Below are 18,776 nucleotides of genomic sequence, written 5' to 3'. Positions count from 1 at the left end.
CTGTGTTGTTATCTGTTTTGTTATCTGTGTTGTATAGCGAGCCCAGCAGAAGATGTTATTCTAGATAGAGTTACAGCTACAGACAACAACCAACACGGAGTACTTATTGAGAATCCTCGAAGTTTCATTAAGGTAGACTCCAACATCACAACATCACAACATCACAACATCACAACATCACAACATCACAACATCACAACATCACAACGCTATTGTAGATAACATCATACAACTTTTGGACAGTTTTTTGACTTTAGCTTTATCAAGTTGTTTTTTGAAAAGATAATTTCATGTGTTTAGCTGGTAGCTAAAAGATAGTCTGCTTGACTTGAGTTATGTCAAAGGAGATATTTGAAGTTAAATAGATAGCATGCAGAAGTTTGGCTTGAAGCAATGGGACATGCATGTAGCTTCTCTGCGAATTCTTTGCGAAATAGTATCTCGCTTCAAAATACTTTTCACAAGATACCATTAAATGGAGTTCTTATAAATAATATAACTTCTGTGAAGCTTTTATTGAAGAGAATAACTTGTGCACGTCTACCTCTGACCTAACCTCTAACCTGTGCTGGTCTGGCTAAATGACTTTACGCAATGCCCATGTAGTCTACCTTGAGCCTGGTTCTCATAGCAATTGTGAGACCCCAGCGGTAATCTTGTGTAGCAAAACATTTGTGACGTTAGACTCAATGGCTTCTGTTCACATGTAGCTGCATCGCTAATAATTGCATAAAAAATGTTTGCTCGCCATGCCATGGTGAAGGTCAGAATTTTCAAAACGGCATGGCGAGCAAACATTTTTTATGCAATTATTAGCGATGCATTTTGAAAATTCTGACCTTCACCTTTTTAGTGCATTTCGGGAAGATTTCGCCTGCGGCTCTTCGCGAAAGATGAACAGTGCTGAACTCTTGCGTTGACCGCCGGCAACTACCCGCCGGTAGTTGGCGCGTAGGTTCACATTTCACCGCTGATAGCCCTGCGGTGCTGTCGCCGGTGCTTGCGGCATATATGGGAACTAAGCTTTATTCTCTTTGTCTATGGATAAGTAGTCAGGCCTATTGCTAACAGTGCTCTGCGCTCTGAAAGTACACATTCTTTCTTACGGCTTCACCAGTCTAGTGTGTGAGTAATCTTGATGTGATGAAAGCGATAAAATGATTATATGCACAATCATTTACTAAGTGTGGCAAAATGGCTGCTTGTCTTAGCGGTAGTACTTTTGGCTCCACATTCGCACATCTGAATATATGGGCTCGATTACTGTCAGGTGCGATCTTTTTTCCTAGTGAATATCAGAACGGAAGTGAAGGCGATCGCTGTGGAGACTGTAGCAATGAACACTCGACTAAATTATTCTTATACGCAGCACACCAAAAGTTTACAAATTAAAAACACAACCAACAAGACTAAGTAACCTTCACTATACACGTCACACGCTATTTACCTATATTCATGGACTTGCTATCGTTATTGATGTTTATGTTTTTACCGAGAGGAACATTCTTAGACTGATGCAGATGAGAGTTGTTGTAAGAAGTCTTAATCGGGACAGCGTATGATAACAATATTCACTATTGAGTTTATCACAAAATATCACGAAATATCACGAAATATTTTGCTATTCATGAGTGATGACTCATACTGCCATTAAAATACAGTAGGTGACTCACACTCCCATTAAAATACAGTAGGTGACTCATACTGCCATTAAAATACAGTAGGTGACTCATACTGCCATTAAAATACAGTAGGTGACTCATACTGCCATTAAAATACAGTAGGTGACTCATACTGCCATTAAAATGCAGTAGGTGACTCATACTGCGATTAAAATACAGTAGGTGACTCATACTGCCATTAAAATACAGTAGGTGCTTTTACAACATAAATATTCCGTTTTAGGCACGTTTACGTTAGAGGTAATTTCCATTATAAAAACATTTAAATTGCCTAATCCATTTCGAAATCTTTTCACACTCACCCCTTTGTCCATACAAAAAGGAAAATCTCTTCTAACTTGTTAACTGTACCGTAACTGCAGTATTAGTAATTTGCATCGACAACTTTTTTCTGATTAATCTCACAGGTTTTATAGACCATGATTGCTTAATTTTTGCAATACCTGGATGGGGTGCACACATCTTCGACGACCATTTACAACGATTTGCTTATTTTGTTCTAAACAGCAAAGTCTGTTCTGCAAAGTAAAACTAATAACGAGTACTTTATACGTCTACACCTGCACCAGTCGATTGTCTTTCTATTTATGAACAATTGCGCAGCAATGGTTCTCTGTTTCGTCGAAATATCTGACGATCTATCATGACGAACTAGAATGTCACGAAAATTGTATATATAATAAATATAGCTTTTTACACGCTTTTTTTCTTCTCGCAAGTGTGGTGAGATTAGGTAACATTCAAATCAAATTTGAGAGCTCGCCCGACTTTACTCCTTACGTTATATGGAATTTTTTTCGTAATAGGAAACAAAAACTTCACATAAATTCTTTACGTTCTCTGGAATTTACATATAGGAGGTTACGTTATAGGAGTGTCTACTGTATATGTATCGTGAATATAATAGCTAAGTGCCTAGCGTTGCACGGGTAATAAGAAGTGTTTTTGAATAGGAAATCTATTTTTAATCACCATATACTACATTTACTATTCTAACTTTTAAAAGAAGGTATTTGTTTATTTCTGTGTGTCCCGCAAATGCATAATTCAAATATTTGAAAGCTCGAGGCATAGCTAAAACAGTTTGTTGAAAAACATTTCTCACTTCTTATGCTACACATTCTCTCAAGATTTAAAGCAAGTTATAAACAGTGGCAGGTAATGTAGCTGCCATTGGCTAAGCTTCTTTACCCAATGAATTTGAGTAACTTAAGCCAGTAACTTGAGTTAAGAAGCGGTAGCTCTTATTAGTAAGCTTGTTCAAATTATCCATTGGAAATGTGCCAGACTAACAGCAAGTGGCAGGCAACTCTCATTACCTCCCATTGTTTATAAGCTGATTTTTAATACCTGTGCAATGCCGGGTAGCACAGCTAGTTTATATATATAAATAAGCATGTAGTACATATGGCCATTTATATATATATATATATATATAAATATAATTTATATACCGTAAAAATTCTAGTTGAATGCCAAGGCACTCTATTTTTCAACCCTTTTTCTATAGTGGTGGTCATATAGGGGTGGCGTTCAAATATAGGCGTTGTATTCTTCAAATGGCTCGTCAGATTTTTGGGAAAATGAATTCAACCCTTTTACTGGCAAAGCGAATGTCGGTTATAATAATTTTGCATGATTTTATCTGGCATCTTAGAACAATATGCGCAATTTTGTTGGTTGTTCTTAAAATAATGGAAGTGTCAGCCAATCAGTTGCTATTTGACAGGTGACAAACAGTCAGTTTTCGAGGAATGACTACGGCGCTGGCTTTCGAATACGAGGAGGTGCGGCTGATGTGGAAATGAGTGACTGCACTATGGATGAAAATGTCAACGCTGGAATGAATATAACCTACTCCGGTGGCCGACGGATTATGTCCAATGTCAAGGCTAGGCGTAACGAAGGCATAGGTGGGTGATATAGCTTTAGCTTTGTCAGGTTATAACCTCCAAGCATGTGCCACATTGATAACCAGTCCTAATTTCTACCGCTTGACGATAAAGTGATAGAAAGTTTGCTTTTACGATAGTTGGATATCAAAACATAACTTAATTGTATTCTTGGAACATAGTATCTCTATGGTCACTGTGGTCTGCAGTATCTGTATAGTCTACTATGTACTGTAATATCTCTATAGTCTACAATGGGCTGTAGTATCTCTATAGTCTACTATGGGCTGTAGTATCTCTATAGTCTACTATGGGCTGTAGTATCTCTATAGTCTACTATGGACTGTAGTATCTGTATAGACTACTATGGACTGTAGTATCTCTATAGTCTACTATGGACTGTAGTATCTCTATAGTCTACTATGGGCTGTAGTATCTCTATTATAGTCTACTATGGAGTGTAATATCTCTATAGTCTACTATGGACTGTAGTGTTTCTATAGTCTACTATGGACTGTAGTATCTCTATAGTCTACTATGGACTGTAGAGTCTCTATCGTCTACTATGGACTGTAGTATCTCTATAGTCTACTATGGGCTGTAGTATCTCTATTATAGTCTACTATGGAGTGTAATATCTCTATAGTCTACTATGGAGTGTAATATCTCTATAGTCTACTATGGAGTGTAGAGTCTCTATAGTCTACTATGGACTGTAGTATCTCTATTATAGTCTACTATGGGCTGTAGTATTTCTATAGTCTACTATGGGCTGTAGTATCTCTATAGTCCACCATGGACTGTAGTATCTCTATTATAGTCTACTATGGACTGTAGTATCTCTATTATAGTCTACTATGGACTGTAGTATCTCTATAGTCTACCATGTTTCTTATTCAGGCATATACATTGACTACATATCTGAGTATAAAACAAGGGAAGAAAGGCATCAACAGACAGAATTTATGTCTGTCATCATAGAGGTATGACTTTACGATCACGTTACTCATTCTCCAAGTTGAGACATCTTATGTCAAACATGCATTATACTACATACCCCTATAATAGTTATAAAGAATCATGTTACCGCAGAAGTGGTGCAAACATGTGAAAGGGTGACACTGCAGCTTGTCTTAGTAAAGCAAGTGCTTGATGGGTCGCGCTAGTGTTGGGCCGGTATATAATTTAGTGCCGGATAGGATATCCTTGCACTTTTTTATCGGTTTTCCCGGTGTCGGTATCTTTGGTATTTACCATCTTCGGTATCCTTTGCCAACTAAGAAAGTTCGGTATTGTCGGCATTGTAGTTCGGTATATGGTTTTTAGTGTGTGTTAACTTCAGCTTACCTACTGCCCATTTTTATATAACGCCGGGGGATTAATCAAATATAAAACGTATAAATATATCAAACGTATCAAATATAAAACGGGGGTTTTATCAAATATAAAATGTAATATACGTTTTATATTTGATAAAATATAAAACGTATATACGTTTTACATTTTATCAATGTAAGACGTAATATAATACTAGATACCTATAGGTAAGCGTGGTAATGTTCGTTGAAGAAAGAGTTATAATATAATTCTCATGTGTTGTGTTTTCAGAATGTCTGAGAAAAAAAGTTGTGATTGCAAATGTGCACTGAGCGACTCTTTTTGATTAGCGTGTTCCTCAAACATGCGTTTTTGCTATTAATCATAGCATCAATTGACGCGCGATTTTTCTTTTTCATTTTTCTCATTTCTTTCTCATTCCGTTAGATAGCAATTGTGGGCGTGACGTCAAATGAGCTCTTTCCTAAGCAGCTCATTGTGCGTGAGACTCTCCCGCGCACACGTCGCTGGTAATACTGTAGCCTGTCAAATACAAAAATCTTTCCGGATAACCAATTACCGATAGGCTTTTATGGATAAATACCGATCATATCAAACCGGCCGCTGATAACTAGCTGTCACCGAAAATGATTGGTTTTCCGGATACAGATAATCACTCGGTGTCGGTAAAAGCGGATAACTCCTTACTGACCCAACACTAGTATGCGCGCATAGGCTGGCACAGTTTGGCAGGTGTTTGATAGAGAAAGTGTTAGTGATGGTCGACTGGTTGATAAGTTAATACATTCCATCAGTGCTTTCCACCCCTTAACTTTTGTCATCTACATCTCCATGATATTCAGCCTCTTGTCACCTTTCATCAGAAATGTCACTTTTCTCTTCCAAGTAGTTTTCTTCAAAATTGATCCATGTTGTCTCACCACTTTCCATTTTTCTTATGTCTTGTTGTTCAGCCTGTGATTGTCCCTTGATTGATTACCTGTGGTTCATCTATTTCTTTTATCTCACCATTTATAACAAACATTCGACTTAGGGTCACCTTTACTTTTTACAGCAACAGATTTTGCTACTTGCTATACAGTTTTATGACGGCAAATTCTATTGAATTGAATAGGAAAAGTGCCTCCATTTGCAGACAAGATGAAATTATGTTACTAATAACATGGATAATGTAGTCAAAACAAAAAATATATTACAGGGTGCCGCAACCATAGACCTCGAGAATGTAAATAAAAAGTAATTACCTTATCATCGTCATATGAGAAATCTATTATTGGCAATAGTAGTTAAAATATACCTGCGCCGCAGCGTCATAAAATGCACTGAATTTTTCCATCCCGAGGGGAGGTCTTCACTGGATGTTATCGATTTGAATTCCCAGTGAGCATTCCTGTGACGTCGAGTAGCAGTCTCACTGCAAATACCTTTGCACAAATTTAGTAAAATGGCATCGAATTTGTTCTGATTTTAATGTTTCTATGATTTGGAGTGGAAGAAACTCCAAATCCATTCCAAGCATGGAAACCCAGTAAATGTGTCACGGTAATTACATAACAATAAAAACCTTTATTAATTAGCATCATTTTATTTATTCGGTCCTTTTAAGTTTACACGTAATTTCTTACATTAATTGTTTGATATAATTTTATGTAATGCATTTTCTGTAATGTTATGCACAATTATCGAAGGTATTTTTTTAAAGTTTTTTTTGGGCGGAAGTAATCAATTGAAATATCATGGATTCTTTAAGAGTATTGCTTCAAGGTGCGTCTGTTTTAAAATATGAAGAACATAAAATTTAATAATAGATCACTTTCTATTTTACCCTGACATATGTTGTATCTTTCTATAATATGTTGTATCTTTCTATAATATGTTGTATCTTTCTATAATATGTTGTATCTTTCTATAATATGTTGTATCTTTCTATAATATGTTGTATCTTTCTATAATATGTTGTATCTTTCTATCATATGATGTATTCTTCTATAATATGTTCTATCTTTGTATGATATGTTTTATCTTTCTATAATATGCCTAACATGATTTCTTTAGTTTCTTTAGTTTGGAAAAGTATAATTACGGGTCTTTGCAGTCAGTAGTCTTTACAGTCAGTAGGCTTCGCATTCAGTAGTCTTTACAGTCAGTAGTATTTGCAGTCAGTAGTCTATGCAGTCCGTAGTCTTTGCAGTCAGTAGACTTTACAGTCAGTAGTCTTTGCATTCAGTAGTCTTTGCAGTCAGTAGTCTTTGCAGTCAGTAGTATATACAGTCAGTAGTCTTCACAGTCAGTAGCCTTTGCATTCAGTAGTCTTTGCATTCAGTAGTTTTTGCATTCAGTAGTCTTTGCATTCAGTAGTCTTTGCAGTCAGTAGTCTTTACAGTCAGTAGTCTTTGCAGTCAGTAGTCTTTACAGTCAGTAGCCTTTGCGGTCAGTAGCCTTTGCGGTCAGTAGTCTTTGCGGTCAGTAGTCTTTGCGGTCAGTAGTCTTTGCGGTCAATAGTCTTTACAGTCAGTAGTCTTTGCAGTCAGTAGTTTTTGCAGTCAGTGGCTTTTGCAGTCATTAGTCTTTGTAGTCAGTAGTCTTTGCAGTCGGGAGTCTTCGCAGTCAGTGGCCTTTGCAGTCAGTGGCCTTTGCAGTCAGTGGCCTTTGCAGTCGTTAGTCTTTGCAGTCAGTAGTCTTTGCAGTCGTTAGTCTTAACAAATTAGCATTCATTAAACAAAAATCTTTGCATCGTTTGCTTGGTCAGTTGCGTTCTGATTGTTGCTTTAGCTTGGAACGACTTCATATTTTGGCTGTTCGATATCTTCCATCATATCTTCTGACCTCAACTCTTCTTTTGCACTTCTGAACTAGTCGATATTAGCGTCTTAATGATTTTTTAGCACAGCAAAGCTTTTACGCATTGCATTTCACACAAAAATAATAAGCATTTAGTCATGTTGGCATTAGGCACAACTTCAAGCCTAAAAATAGTCATTCATATTCATATACTGTCGTAAATGTGAACTGTTTTTCACATACATCGAAATATCAGGACCACATTAAACAAGGAACTACTATAATTAGCCTCATACAGTTATTAATTATGCCTATGGTGTTGCTTTCAAAGTTTTAATAAAGAAAAAACGAAAAGCTCTGAAGTTGGACAACGAAAGAATTAATTATTATTGATGTAACCAACTAATTATTGGTACGATTTTGTGGACACTTTTCTATTGATCACTTGCTATTATGGGTTGGCAAATATCAGAGAATGTCAAAGTTGCGGTTAAATGGAAGCGGCGTTCAATTAAAGGTTGGCGCTCTATTTTTCAACCTTCCTCATAGAGTGACATTCAATTAAATATGGCGTTCAAATAAAGGTGGCGTTCAAATAAAGGTGGCATTCAAATAAAGGTAGGGTACAATCAAAGGTTTTATGATATGTAATATGTGATATCAGCGTAGAAGTAGTACATGGTGTCAACGGTGGTCAACTTAGTGTTGTCAACAGTATATGTTCATGTTGCTTGTTAAAGAACCGATTTTAGCATTATATATCATTGCCAGAAGCATAAACACACAAGATATAATTCCCTTCAAACATATCTGAGTGTTATTAATGTTTTTGGGCTTTTTCATTGCCCCATGCTGCAGTTGTTCTCTCTTGAATTTTTCTTGTCATTTTCTCATCCTGCTAATTAAGAGGTTTTATATCGTTGCTTCTTGCGTTTGTTTGACCCTCGCTTGTTATTTGTTTAAACATCACTTTTTGGTAGCCTTTTTCATTTTTGTTTAGTTCACAATTTCATAGATCTATATAATAGAGTTATTGGGCAGTGAGCTATAGCTGCATTCACGTTCTTTGTGGTAGGACAATGCAGGAATTGGGCTGAGAGTTGGAAACTATTGCGGGGACTCGCTGCTCTCTATTAATCAATCTTCTAGTATCTCAAGGAATGAGGCCGAGGGGATCCACTTACTTTCATGCTATGGCGATACTGATAGTGAGTCCAATTTAAAATCGTTCTTTTGCATAATTCAAGCCACATTCAAGTCATGATAACACGGCACACTTGCATGGATTTGCTCGAACAATTTTCCAGGGTTGTTTATAACATGAGTGGACATAGCGTTAATCTTGTTCTTCAGAATCGACCAACTTCACCATGAGAGACAGCAGACTTGTTGCAAATAGTTACCAGGCTGTCAAGATCAGTCCCATGCTCAGTATGATTGGGCAAATCGTCAAGGTGATGTTCCAGCAACACTCAAAAGGAGTGCTTCTCATTCACAACACGGCTGACCTGCAGAGGAACAGAGTTTTTCTTAACAAGCGTGTCAATTATAGGATAGAAGATAACAGGTAAGAGAGATCAGCACTTAACAAGCGTGTCAATTATAGGATTGAAGATAGCAGGTAAGAGAGATCAGCACTTAACAAGCGTGTCAATTATAGGATTGAAGATAGCAGGTAAGAGAGATCAGCATTCGCTCACCACATGGTTTTGGATGACACCAATAGATTGCTTATAACTAGAAACTGCTAACTTTTGGGCTACACCGAACTATAATGTACCCTTAGAACACGATTACCCTGGTATACAATTTTTTCACCTTGCGAAGTGAAGTATAACGATTCTTTCACCTCTCCATACGAATCTTATTTCACCATACGATTTCAACAAAATTTGTGATTGAGTTCAAATTTGGCAGTCGGTGTGCTTATTACGTACGTCAAAGTAACAATGGCGCCCAAATAATGTTTGCCAAAAACATTTTCACAACGCCTGAAAGCGACACGATGATCACTTTCAGTTCAGCGATTCTCGTGTGTAAAATGGTAATATTTTTCCTTTAAAATCAGTAGCAAAGTTAGAGTTGGGATTTCTTCAAACAAGAAGGTCAGTGGTCAGACAACTTCTCTTAATCTGCTAACAAAATTCCACTTCATTATGAAAACAGTGTTTGGGCTTTCTCGTCGAATTAGGTTAAAAAAGGTTTCAATGAGATCAGCTAAAATCATATTGAAAACGAATCCAGAAACTAATAGGTGATAAAATTTTAGTAATAAAAAGGTTGAAATTCAGTAAAATAGTTAAAAATACATACTAAAGCTTAGCTTTACTTAAAAATAATCTCATTCTTTTATGAAAGGTAGATAAACGATTTAAAATTGCTTGTAGCTTGCTACAGGATGTTTACTAGGCTGAACACCGAAAAAAATGAGTTCAAAAAAGCGTGATTTTATCACAAGCTAGCGTTGTTATCGCGCTTTGTTATGCTCATTTTTAAATATGCAATGTTAAATAGCTAATCTACCTTTCAGAAAAGACTGAGATTATTTTGAAGGCTGAATTTAGATAATAATGGGTTTTAAGACACCCATCTCTATCATTCTAAATCGGAATAAATATTCCCAATTTCCATTCCTTAGAAGCTAGATTACATCACATATTTATGGGCGGAGCTTGTTGTGACGATTGTGTTGTTTTTAAGACTGATATTAAAAAGCTGTAAAAGCTTTCATTACTCTAAAAATTAGTGGACCAATCTTTATTTTGAGTACAAAATCGGAATCAGCGTGTCTGATTTACCTATTAAAAAACGATAAAAGTTGTACGTGGCAGTTATGCTTTAAGTGTGTAAGCTAAACTTATTTAAAGTAAATTTTAAGTATATGTTATACGTACGTATGTATGTATGTATGTCTTGAAGGTAAGAACTCTATACTTTACGTACTGCACATGGTACATTATAATGTACAATGTATAATGTACACATTGCAATGTTACACTTTAATGCAGATCTTAACCAATAAATACACTAAATACACTAAAGTTACTGTGGGTAACTATAGTTACTAAGGTTAATATACTATTTTGTTACTGGTTTTTAATATGTACAGTACCTGTATAAAATATATTTACCAGGGGATGTTTGCATTATAAAATTACTATGGTTTCTATACCTCTACATACGATTTTTTCACCATACGATGCCAACCCTGGAACGGATTAAAATCGCATCTAAAATCGTATCGTATCATTGTACTGTATAACCCAGGTTTGCAGATACAGTCAAACATGGATAACTCGAACTTTGCGGGACCGAGCGAAAGTATTCGAGTTATCAGAGCGTTCAAGTTATCAGAGCACTGTCACAAGTCCATGTATTTATTTATTCATTAGTAAATACATGCACATATATAAACTATAAAATAAATCAAAAGCATAAATGTCTTGTTTCAAATGAAATGCTTCTAATGTAAAGTTTAAAACTTTTTATCAAAAAGTGTAGAGATTTTTCTATCACTTGAGATTGGTTTGTTGTCTGAGGTGATGTTATTGCCAGGACGTTTTTTAGATTGACATTGGCAAAACTTGATCGTTGTTGAAATGCTCAAAAGAAAAGACATCTTTTTCTTTTGAGCGTTTTAATCAAGATCAGTTTTGCCGATTTTTTTTGAAGTTTATGCGAAGGTTACCTCACTTTTCCTTGCTTCCGAAGGGCGATCCCTAAGCGGATGTTTGGTAAAAATCAAACATCACCAAACCTTTAGAAAAGTCGTTGACAAAAGTTATTTTGCCGATGGTGGTAATAACGCCACTTATGAATTACGAAAAGTTGAGGTTTACTTCTATCATGGCTTGGAATAAAGCGATTTTCTAAAGCGATAAACAACCGTCTCAGTAGCCGTTGGGCAAAAAACTGTTTGAGTTAACCAAATTGAGGTCGAGTTATCTAAAGCAGTTTATCATTACGTGGGAACGGACCAAAGAAACCGTTTGAGTTAACCATGTGTTCGAGCTATCCGAGGGCGAGTTATCCATGTTTGACTGTATTTACATTATATACTCATTTGTGCTTAGTACCTTTGCAAGTTGAATATTAACACGGTCAACTCCTTTTGAACACGTAATTTTTAATATTGGAGGACAACAGATTTATCAGTGTAATGATCAACAGTTACCGAAACTCACCCATCTTGTGTCGGTCTCAGTTCAGATGGACATTCCATCACTCTTTTTGCTTTACCTTAAGCTTAGCAACTTTGATTGCTTTCTTATCGAGGAATTTAAATGTAAATGCCAGGCATGTTGGCGTGATGACGTCAATATTTGTATGTGTTCGCACACACATACATGAGGCAGCGCTTGGTTGCTATAGCGCACTATGCCCGCTGCAATGCCAGTCTGTCTATTATGGGTTTGTAAAGATCAAAGAATGTCAATGTGGTGGTCAAATGGAGATGACATTCAATTAAAGGGTGGCGCTTCACTTTTCAGCCTTTCTGCTATGGTAGCGGTCAAATTGAGGTGATGTTCAAATAAAGGTGGTGTTCAATTAGAGGTTTTACAGTACATTGTATTGTGTAATATCAATGTAGAAGTAGTACGTGATAGTCAATAGTGGTCAACTCAGGGTGGTAAATAGTGTATTCATGTTGCTTGTTAAAGACACGATTTTTACACTATATTTCATTGCCAGAAGCATAAAGGCATCAGATATAATTCCCTTCACGCATATCAGAGTCTTATAAATGTTGCTGGGTTTTCTAAATGCCCAGGGCTCTCTAAAAATTGTGGTCTCTTGAATCTCAGTCTGTCATTGGTTGGTCATACACGTGATCGTTCATGTGTTTACACTCCTCACTTCACATAGAACTTTACATGCAGTTTATTTTCTTTAATAGTACTGCTAGTACAGTAGATGCTAATATAACTTACACTCGTTATAACGTAAATTCCAGATAACATAAAGAATTTATATGAAGTCTTTGCTTCGTACTACGTTAAAAATTCCATATAACGTAAAGTGTCAAGTTGGGCGAGTTTGCGAAATGGTAATCTATCTCATCGCATTTGCTAGAGAAAAAATGACGTGTGTGTATAGCAATATATCTATTATATATATATACACAACTGGATAAAGATAGATGACGAACAGGTAAACATCCCTTTTTTATGGTAAAACTATTTTTTCATTATGCTTTATTATAGGTGTAGAAAGTATTTGTTATTAGTTTTACTTTGTAGAATAGACTGCTGTTTAAAAAATTACACAAATTGTTGTAAATGCACATTAAAGATGTGCACTCTACATCAACTTTTTGTAAAATTACTGCTATCCTGCTTTATCAAACCAGTAGAACTGATCAGAAAAAGGAGAAAAATTGTCGATGCAAACTAATAATGCTGCAGTTACGGTACAGCCCACAAATTAAAAAAGTCTACTCAAGTTTTTTCTGTTTGTATGCTCAGTGAGGAGCGAGTTGGGAAAGATCCTGGGTGGGAGGCATTTTACATGTATTTACTGTTGTTATAACGTAAAATCTGTTTAATGTAAACGTTCTTGGAACGGATTATTTACATTGTAGGAGCGCGTACTGTACAGCTGAAAAAACTTTACCATTAAATAAAGTAAAATAAAACATAACAATTATAATTATCATCTTCATTAATGCTCTTCAAGGTCGGCTTATAAGGTAAGATATAAGATAGGTGTTTGTCTCAGACTATTGCTGCATCTTTTACAGTTTCACTGACAACTCTGGACCATACGTTGTGAAGATGAGGCTGACTGAGTCAAGCAAGCAGACTCTCTACTTCACCATGAATAGGATGACTCGTAACCGAATTAGCCTCAGCGAGACCATCCTCAAGCCTCGAAGTCGTGCACGTGCCGTGATTGTCATCTCTTCTAGGTACGAATATGGGTTATCTGTGTAGGGTGAGCTGTCGACTGATGAACTACAAAATATTTCCTTTTGTATAAATACTATTACCTTGACAATTATATAGAGCATCGAATCATAATCATTAGTCAGCAATTATATAGAGCATCGAATCATAATCATTAGTCAGCAATTATATATAGCATCCAATCATAATCATTAGTCAGCAATTATATATAGCATCCAATCATAATCATTAGTCAGCAATTATATATAGCATCCAATCATAATCATTAGTCAGCAATTATATATAGCATCGAATCATAATCGTTAGTCAGCAATTATATATAGCATCCAATCATAATCATTAGTCAGAAATTATATATAGCATCCAATCATAATCATAGCTAGCTATTCACATCTTTATATACAATATCTCAAATTTTGTCGTCGTCTGTTCGGATGTCTGTCTGTCTGTCTGGCTATAGCTATTAAAATCTTGGAATTAAAATCTCGAATCATGCTGGATTTTAACTCGCGAAGATTGCAACGGCAGATTTGCAATCCAATTGTCTCACTACGAGTCTACGAAGGCTCTTATCGTTCAGTCTTTACTATATACCCTAGGACACTTATATTTCGCTAGTATTTAGTTTCGTGAGTAGCACACAGAGTAAAATTTCGCTGGAACTTAATTTCGCAGCTCTGATGAGTGTGAAAAGATAGTGATGTGAAAATAAATGCAGTGGAACAAATATTAGATTCCTCAGGTCCAGTTCACTGGTACGAAATATTTTTCAATTTGGGACTACCGTACTGTTTGGACTATAAACCGCACCTCTTTATAAGCTGCATTTGCTTTATTTTCTAAAAACGATAATAAAACAATACATACATGTAAGCCGCACCTTACTATAGGCCGCAGAACTAAGGACTGTGCTTTTTAATGTGGCAGCAACTTTGCCATTTAAAACGGAACAGTGCAGAACGGCACAGTTTCGTATTATCCGACGCTTTTTAACTTAGTGCCTAACGGGACAGTACAGTGAGGCATTGTTTCGTATTTTCTTTCACAGCCAGAAGTGCACTAATTGGAGATTCCCGTTAGTGCGCGTTAGTGCGCCCTAGCGGAGAAAGAAAAAGCCACAGAATAAGCCACGGTGATTAGCCTCACCCTTGTAGGCCTACCTATAAGCCGCATGGCTCAAATCATCAGAAAAAAGTAGCGGCTAATCGTCCGAAAAGTACGGTAGTTTGTATTTGTGAACCGCAGGTAGATGTGTAGGCGAGATCAATAATGCAATTTGATCGCTTGCTGCAGTTTGTCTCCTGGACTATCAATGACGTCAAGGTCTCTCCCGCAGTGACTGATGTTGTGCCAATATTATAATTTAAGTATTTATAGCACGCGGTGCCGCGGTGGCCATAGCCCCGGGTTGTTATTGCTTTTGGTTGGTAAAAAAATTCATCACCACAATAATTATTATTCAATTTTATGACTTTCCCTACCAGACTGTCATCCTCATCAGTTACAAATTCAATGACTAAACTAATATCATCATCTTCTTCATTTGTTTAGGCATTTCCAAAAAAAACTTATTATCTTAATTTGTTTTGCCAAGCTGCTCAGTCGGTGTATTAGCTATAATGAGTGTAACAAAACTTGCCCAATGAGCCAACCACACACGAAAATTGCCTGCATTTCTAATATGACGATTTTATTGTGAATATCAATGAAGAAATCTATTTATTTTCGGGTTTTCGCTCATTCGTTATGATTGTTTAGTTTCGCTCATGAAATTTTCGCGAGAGGCTGTTGCCGCGAAAACGCGAAAGTTAGATGCCGCGAATACATAAGTGTCCTAGGGTACTGTATACACCCTTTTCCCGATTTCACACGTGAAATGACGTATTAATTGAAAATCTAAGAACTCTATTAAACACGATGCTTTTTCGTCCTCGCCTTACTTGGGCTAATTTGTTTTCCGCCAAACAATATCAATAAAAGATTTTCTCGAAATTAAAATTTGACGATTGTATCTCAGTTCAGCGTCATCCGTTATGGTAAAAACGAGTTTGCAAACAGATAAGTAATAAAATTTTAGTTAAAAGTTTTCTAAAATGCATACTGAAACTTCCTTCAAGTATGTTTTAGTAAGCTAAATTCATTCAAGTTAGATTCAGCGTTTATGTTCACCGTCTGTCTGTCTGTTCACCGTCTGTCTCGAAGGTAAGAACTCTGCACGTTCTACATTGTAATGTTACATTATCTTGCAGATCATAATCACAAAATGCACTAAAGTTAACATACTGTTTTGTTACTACTTTTTAATGATTACGACTATACAATAGTTTCGCCTTATGATGACAACACTAAAACGAACTAAAATCATATAATTGTATACCAAATAATTTTTCATTGTAATCGTAGCAAAACAGACTATGTTTAGCCATTACTTGCTAATGATTTCACATTTACATTTAAACACCTTTACAGTTCTATTTTTAATCCTAATTTATTTCAACAAAACACTTCTTTCATGATATGAAATTTAAAAGTTACAGCTGTTTGAAAAGGTTTGAAATCCTTTACAGTTGTTTTATTTTTTTCCTAATTTATTTAACAACTAATAAAATGAAATAAAGTAATAACAAAAAATGAAATGCGCTAGTTTTACCTTAAGTATGTTTAAAAACAAAGGCAATCTTTTATGTAATAACTGGAGACCTATTTCTATTCTGCCGGCTTTTTCAAAAAATTTTGAGCATTTTATCAATCAATAAATTCATAACTACACTATTAAAGAAAACCTTATTCCAGAAACTCAATTTAGATTTCAGAAAGGGAAAGGAACTCGTGAAGCATTGATAGAATTTACAAACAATACGCTTGCAGCTCTAAACAATAGTCTATCTGTTTTAGGTATGTATATTCATTGACTTTTCAAAAGCTTTTGATACAATAGATCACTCTTAGTTGTTAAACAAATAAATTTTTTCTAATTCGAGTTAAGAGATAGAAAATAATTCATAATAACATAAAAAATTCAAATAAAAGAAATAATTCAAATTATTTCTTCTAAATTAAATTAAATCTTCTAATCGTCTTCAAAGTGTTATAATATCTCAGAAAATATCACAACCTTTAGTAATTAAATGTGGAGTGCGACAAGGTTCCATCCTTGGACCAACACTGTTTTTGTTATATATAAATGATCTTGTAAAGAGTACTGATAAATTTAAAACTATTTTGCTCGCTGCTGATACTAACTTATTTTATACCACTAAAACTTGAATAAAGATATACCCTAGGACAATTATGTATTCGCCTCATCTAACTTTGGCGTTTTCGCGGAGTCATCCTCTCGTGAAACTTTCATGTGCGAAACTAAACTATCATAACGAACAAGCGCAAACGCGAAATTAAATAGCTTTGTTCATTAATAGTCCAAGAAACAAATGGCAGCAAGCGATCAAATTGCATTATCGACCTCACCCCACACATTCTACCTGCGGTTCACAATTACAAACTAGTCCCAAATTGAATTTTTTTTTATCGGCGAAGTTCCAGGCCCGTATTCCCTGTGGCGGCTGGCCGGCTGAGCCGTCCCAACTTTTTAGGAACTTTCCGTGGCTAAGTACAGTCAAACTCGGATAACTCGCCCTCGGATAAAATGTAACATTTCATCTCAAACACAAGGTTAGCTCGAACGGATTTGTTGGTCCCTTCCCACGCAATGATAAATTGCTTCAGATAACTCGACCTCAACATCATTTATTCGAAAAGTTATTTGCCCAACGGCTATGGAGACGGTTTTTATCACTGTAAAATATCACTTTATTCGAAGCCATAGAGAAAAACATCAACTTTTAGTAGTTCTTAGACGTCATTATTATCATCATCAGTGGCAAAATATTCTTGTTAACGACCTTTATAAAGGTTTGCAAAGTATCAAGTTTTACCAAACATCTGCTTGGCCATGTCCCATCGAAAGCGTGGAAACCTCCGTATGAACTTAAAATAAAATCGGCAAAATTGATCTTTGTTAAAACGCTCAAAAGAAAAAGATGTCATTTTTCTGAGCGTTTTAACTGCGATCAAGTTTTGCCTATTTTAATTTAAAAACATCTCGTCAGTCACATCACCTAAAACAAAACAAATCTCAAAAAATAGAAAAATGTTGATACTTCCCGATAAAATTTTTTAAAACTTCACACGATGTAGGCTAAAGCCCTACATAAGAAAAATCTGTTGGGGGCTTACACTGCCCCCCTCAACACTCCCAGGTGTTCATAACTAGTTGCCTAACATTAGCCGCCCCAACTTGCAACCAGTGAATACAAGCCTTCGGTGAACTGAACCTGAGGAATCTAATTATGTTTGTTCCACTGCATTTATTTTTACATCACTATATTTTCGCACTCATCAGAGCTGCGAAATTAAGTTGCAGTGAAATTTTACTCTGTATGCTACTCGCGAGACTAAATACTAACGAAATATAAGTTTCCTAGGGTAGCTATAATAAACAGAGTATTAGACGTGATAAAAAATTGGTGTGACCAAAACAAACTAACATCAAATGTTGACAAGACTAATTTCATAGTGATTCAAAATCTGCAACATAAATTTCGATTAAGAAAAACATTTTCATGAATGGACAAAACATACAGATGATGGATAGCATAAAATTTTTAGGCATTACAATAGATAATACAATACACTAAACTGGTCAAGAAACATAGAAATATTGAGCAACAAATGCGACAAAGCTTGGGACGTATTTACCAGGCCTCGTTGATCTTACCAGGAATTCCTCTTTTGCTTTTATTTAATACTCTAACTAACAGTAAAGTATTTTATTGCTTGGAAGCATAGGGAAATGCTCCAATGAGCTACTTAAACAGATTTTTGGTCATCCAGAAGCGATTGCTTAGAATAATATATCATAAAAACTCTTATTTTCCATCAACTCCTTTATTTAAAAGGTCTTGTGTTTTGCCTATACAGCAACTATACCAACTAACATTATATCTTTAAGCCTTCACACAATTTAAATCTCAAACTAACTTGTCAGCACATTACAACACTCGTCATTCCTTATTTTCATTACCCCTTCCACCCTTCTCTACTGGTGACCATAGACGGGTTGCCTGTCATGTGTCATCAGCATGGAAAAGCGATGACAAGCGAAAACAAAAAGCAGA

General features: G+C 35.8%; 1 protein-coding gene across 1 annotated transcript in view; it reads left to right on the top strand.

The window, feature by feature from the left end:
* Positions 1-18,776, top strand: part of LOC137397289 (protein bark beetle-like) — a 163,939-nt gene that overhangs the window by 40,959 nt on the left and 104,204 nt on the right. Inside the window, 6 exon segments of the mRNA XM_068083579.1 lie at positions 38-132; positions 3,412-3,595; positions 4,475-4,557; positions 8,769-8,901; positions 9,047-9,260; positions 13,434-13,601. Coding sequence (XP_067939680.1) covers positions 38-132; positions 3,412-3,595; positions 4,475-4,557; positions 8,769-8,901; positions 9,047-9,260; positions 13,434-13,601 — 877 coding nt within the window.

Source organism: Watersipora subatra, chromosome 5 (genome assembly GCF_963576615.1).
Source record: "Watersipora subatra chromosome 5, tzWatSuba1.1, whole genome shotgun sequence".
In the NCBI taxonomy this organism is placed as follows: Eukaryota; Metazoa; Bryozoa; class Gymnolaemata; order Cheilostomatida; family Watersiporidae; genus Watersipora; species Watersipora subatra.
The sequence above is the reverse complement of the archived record's forward strand: the minus strand, read 5'-3'. Positions and strand labels throughout refer to the sequence as shown.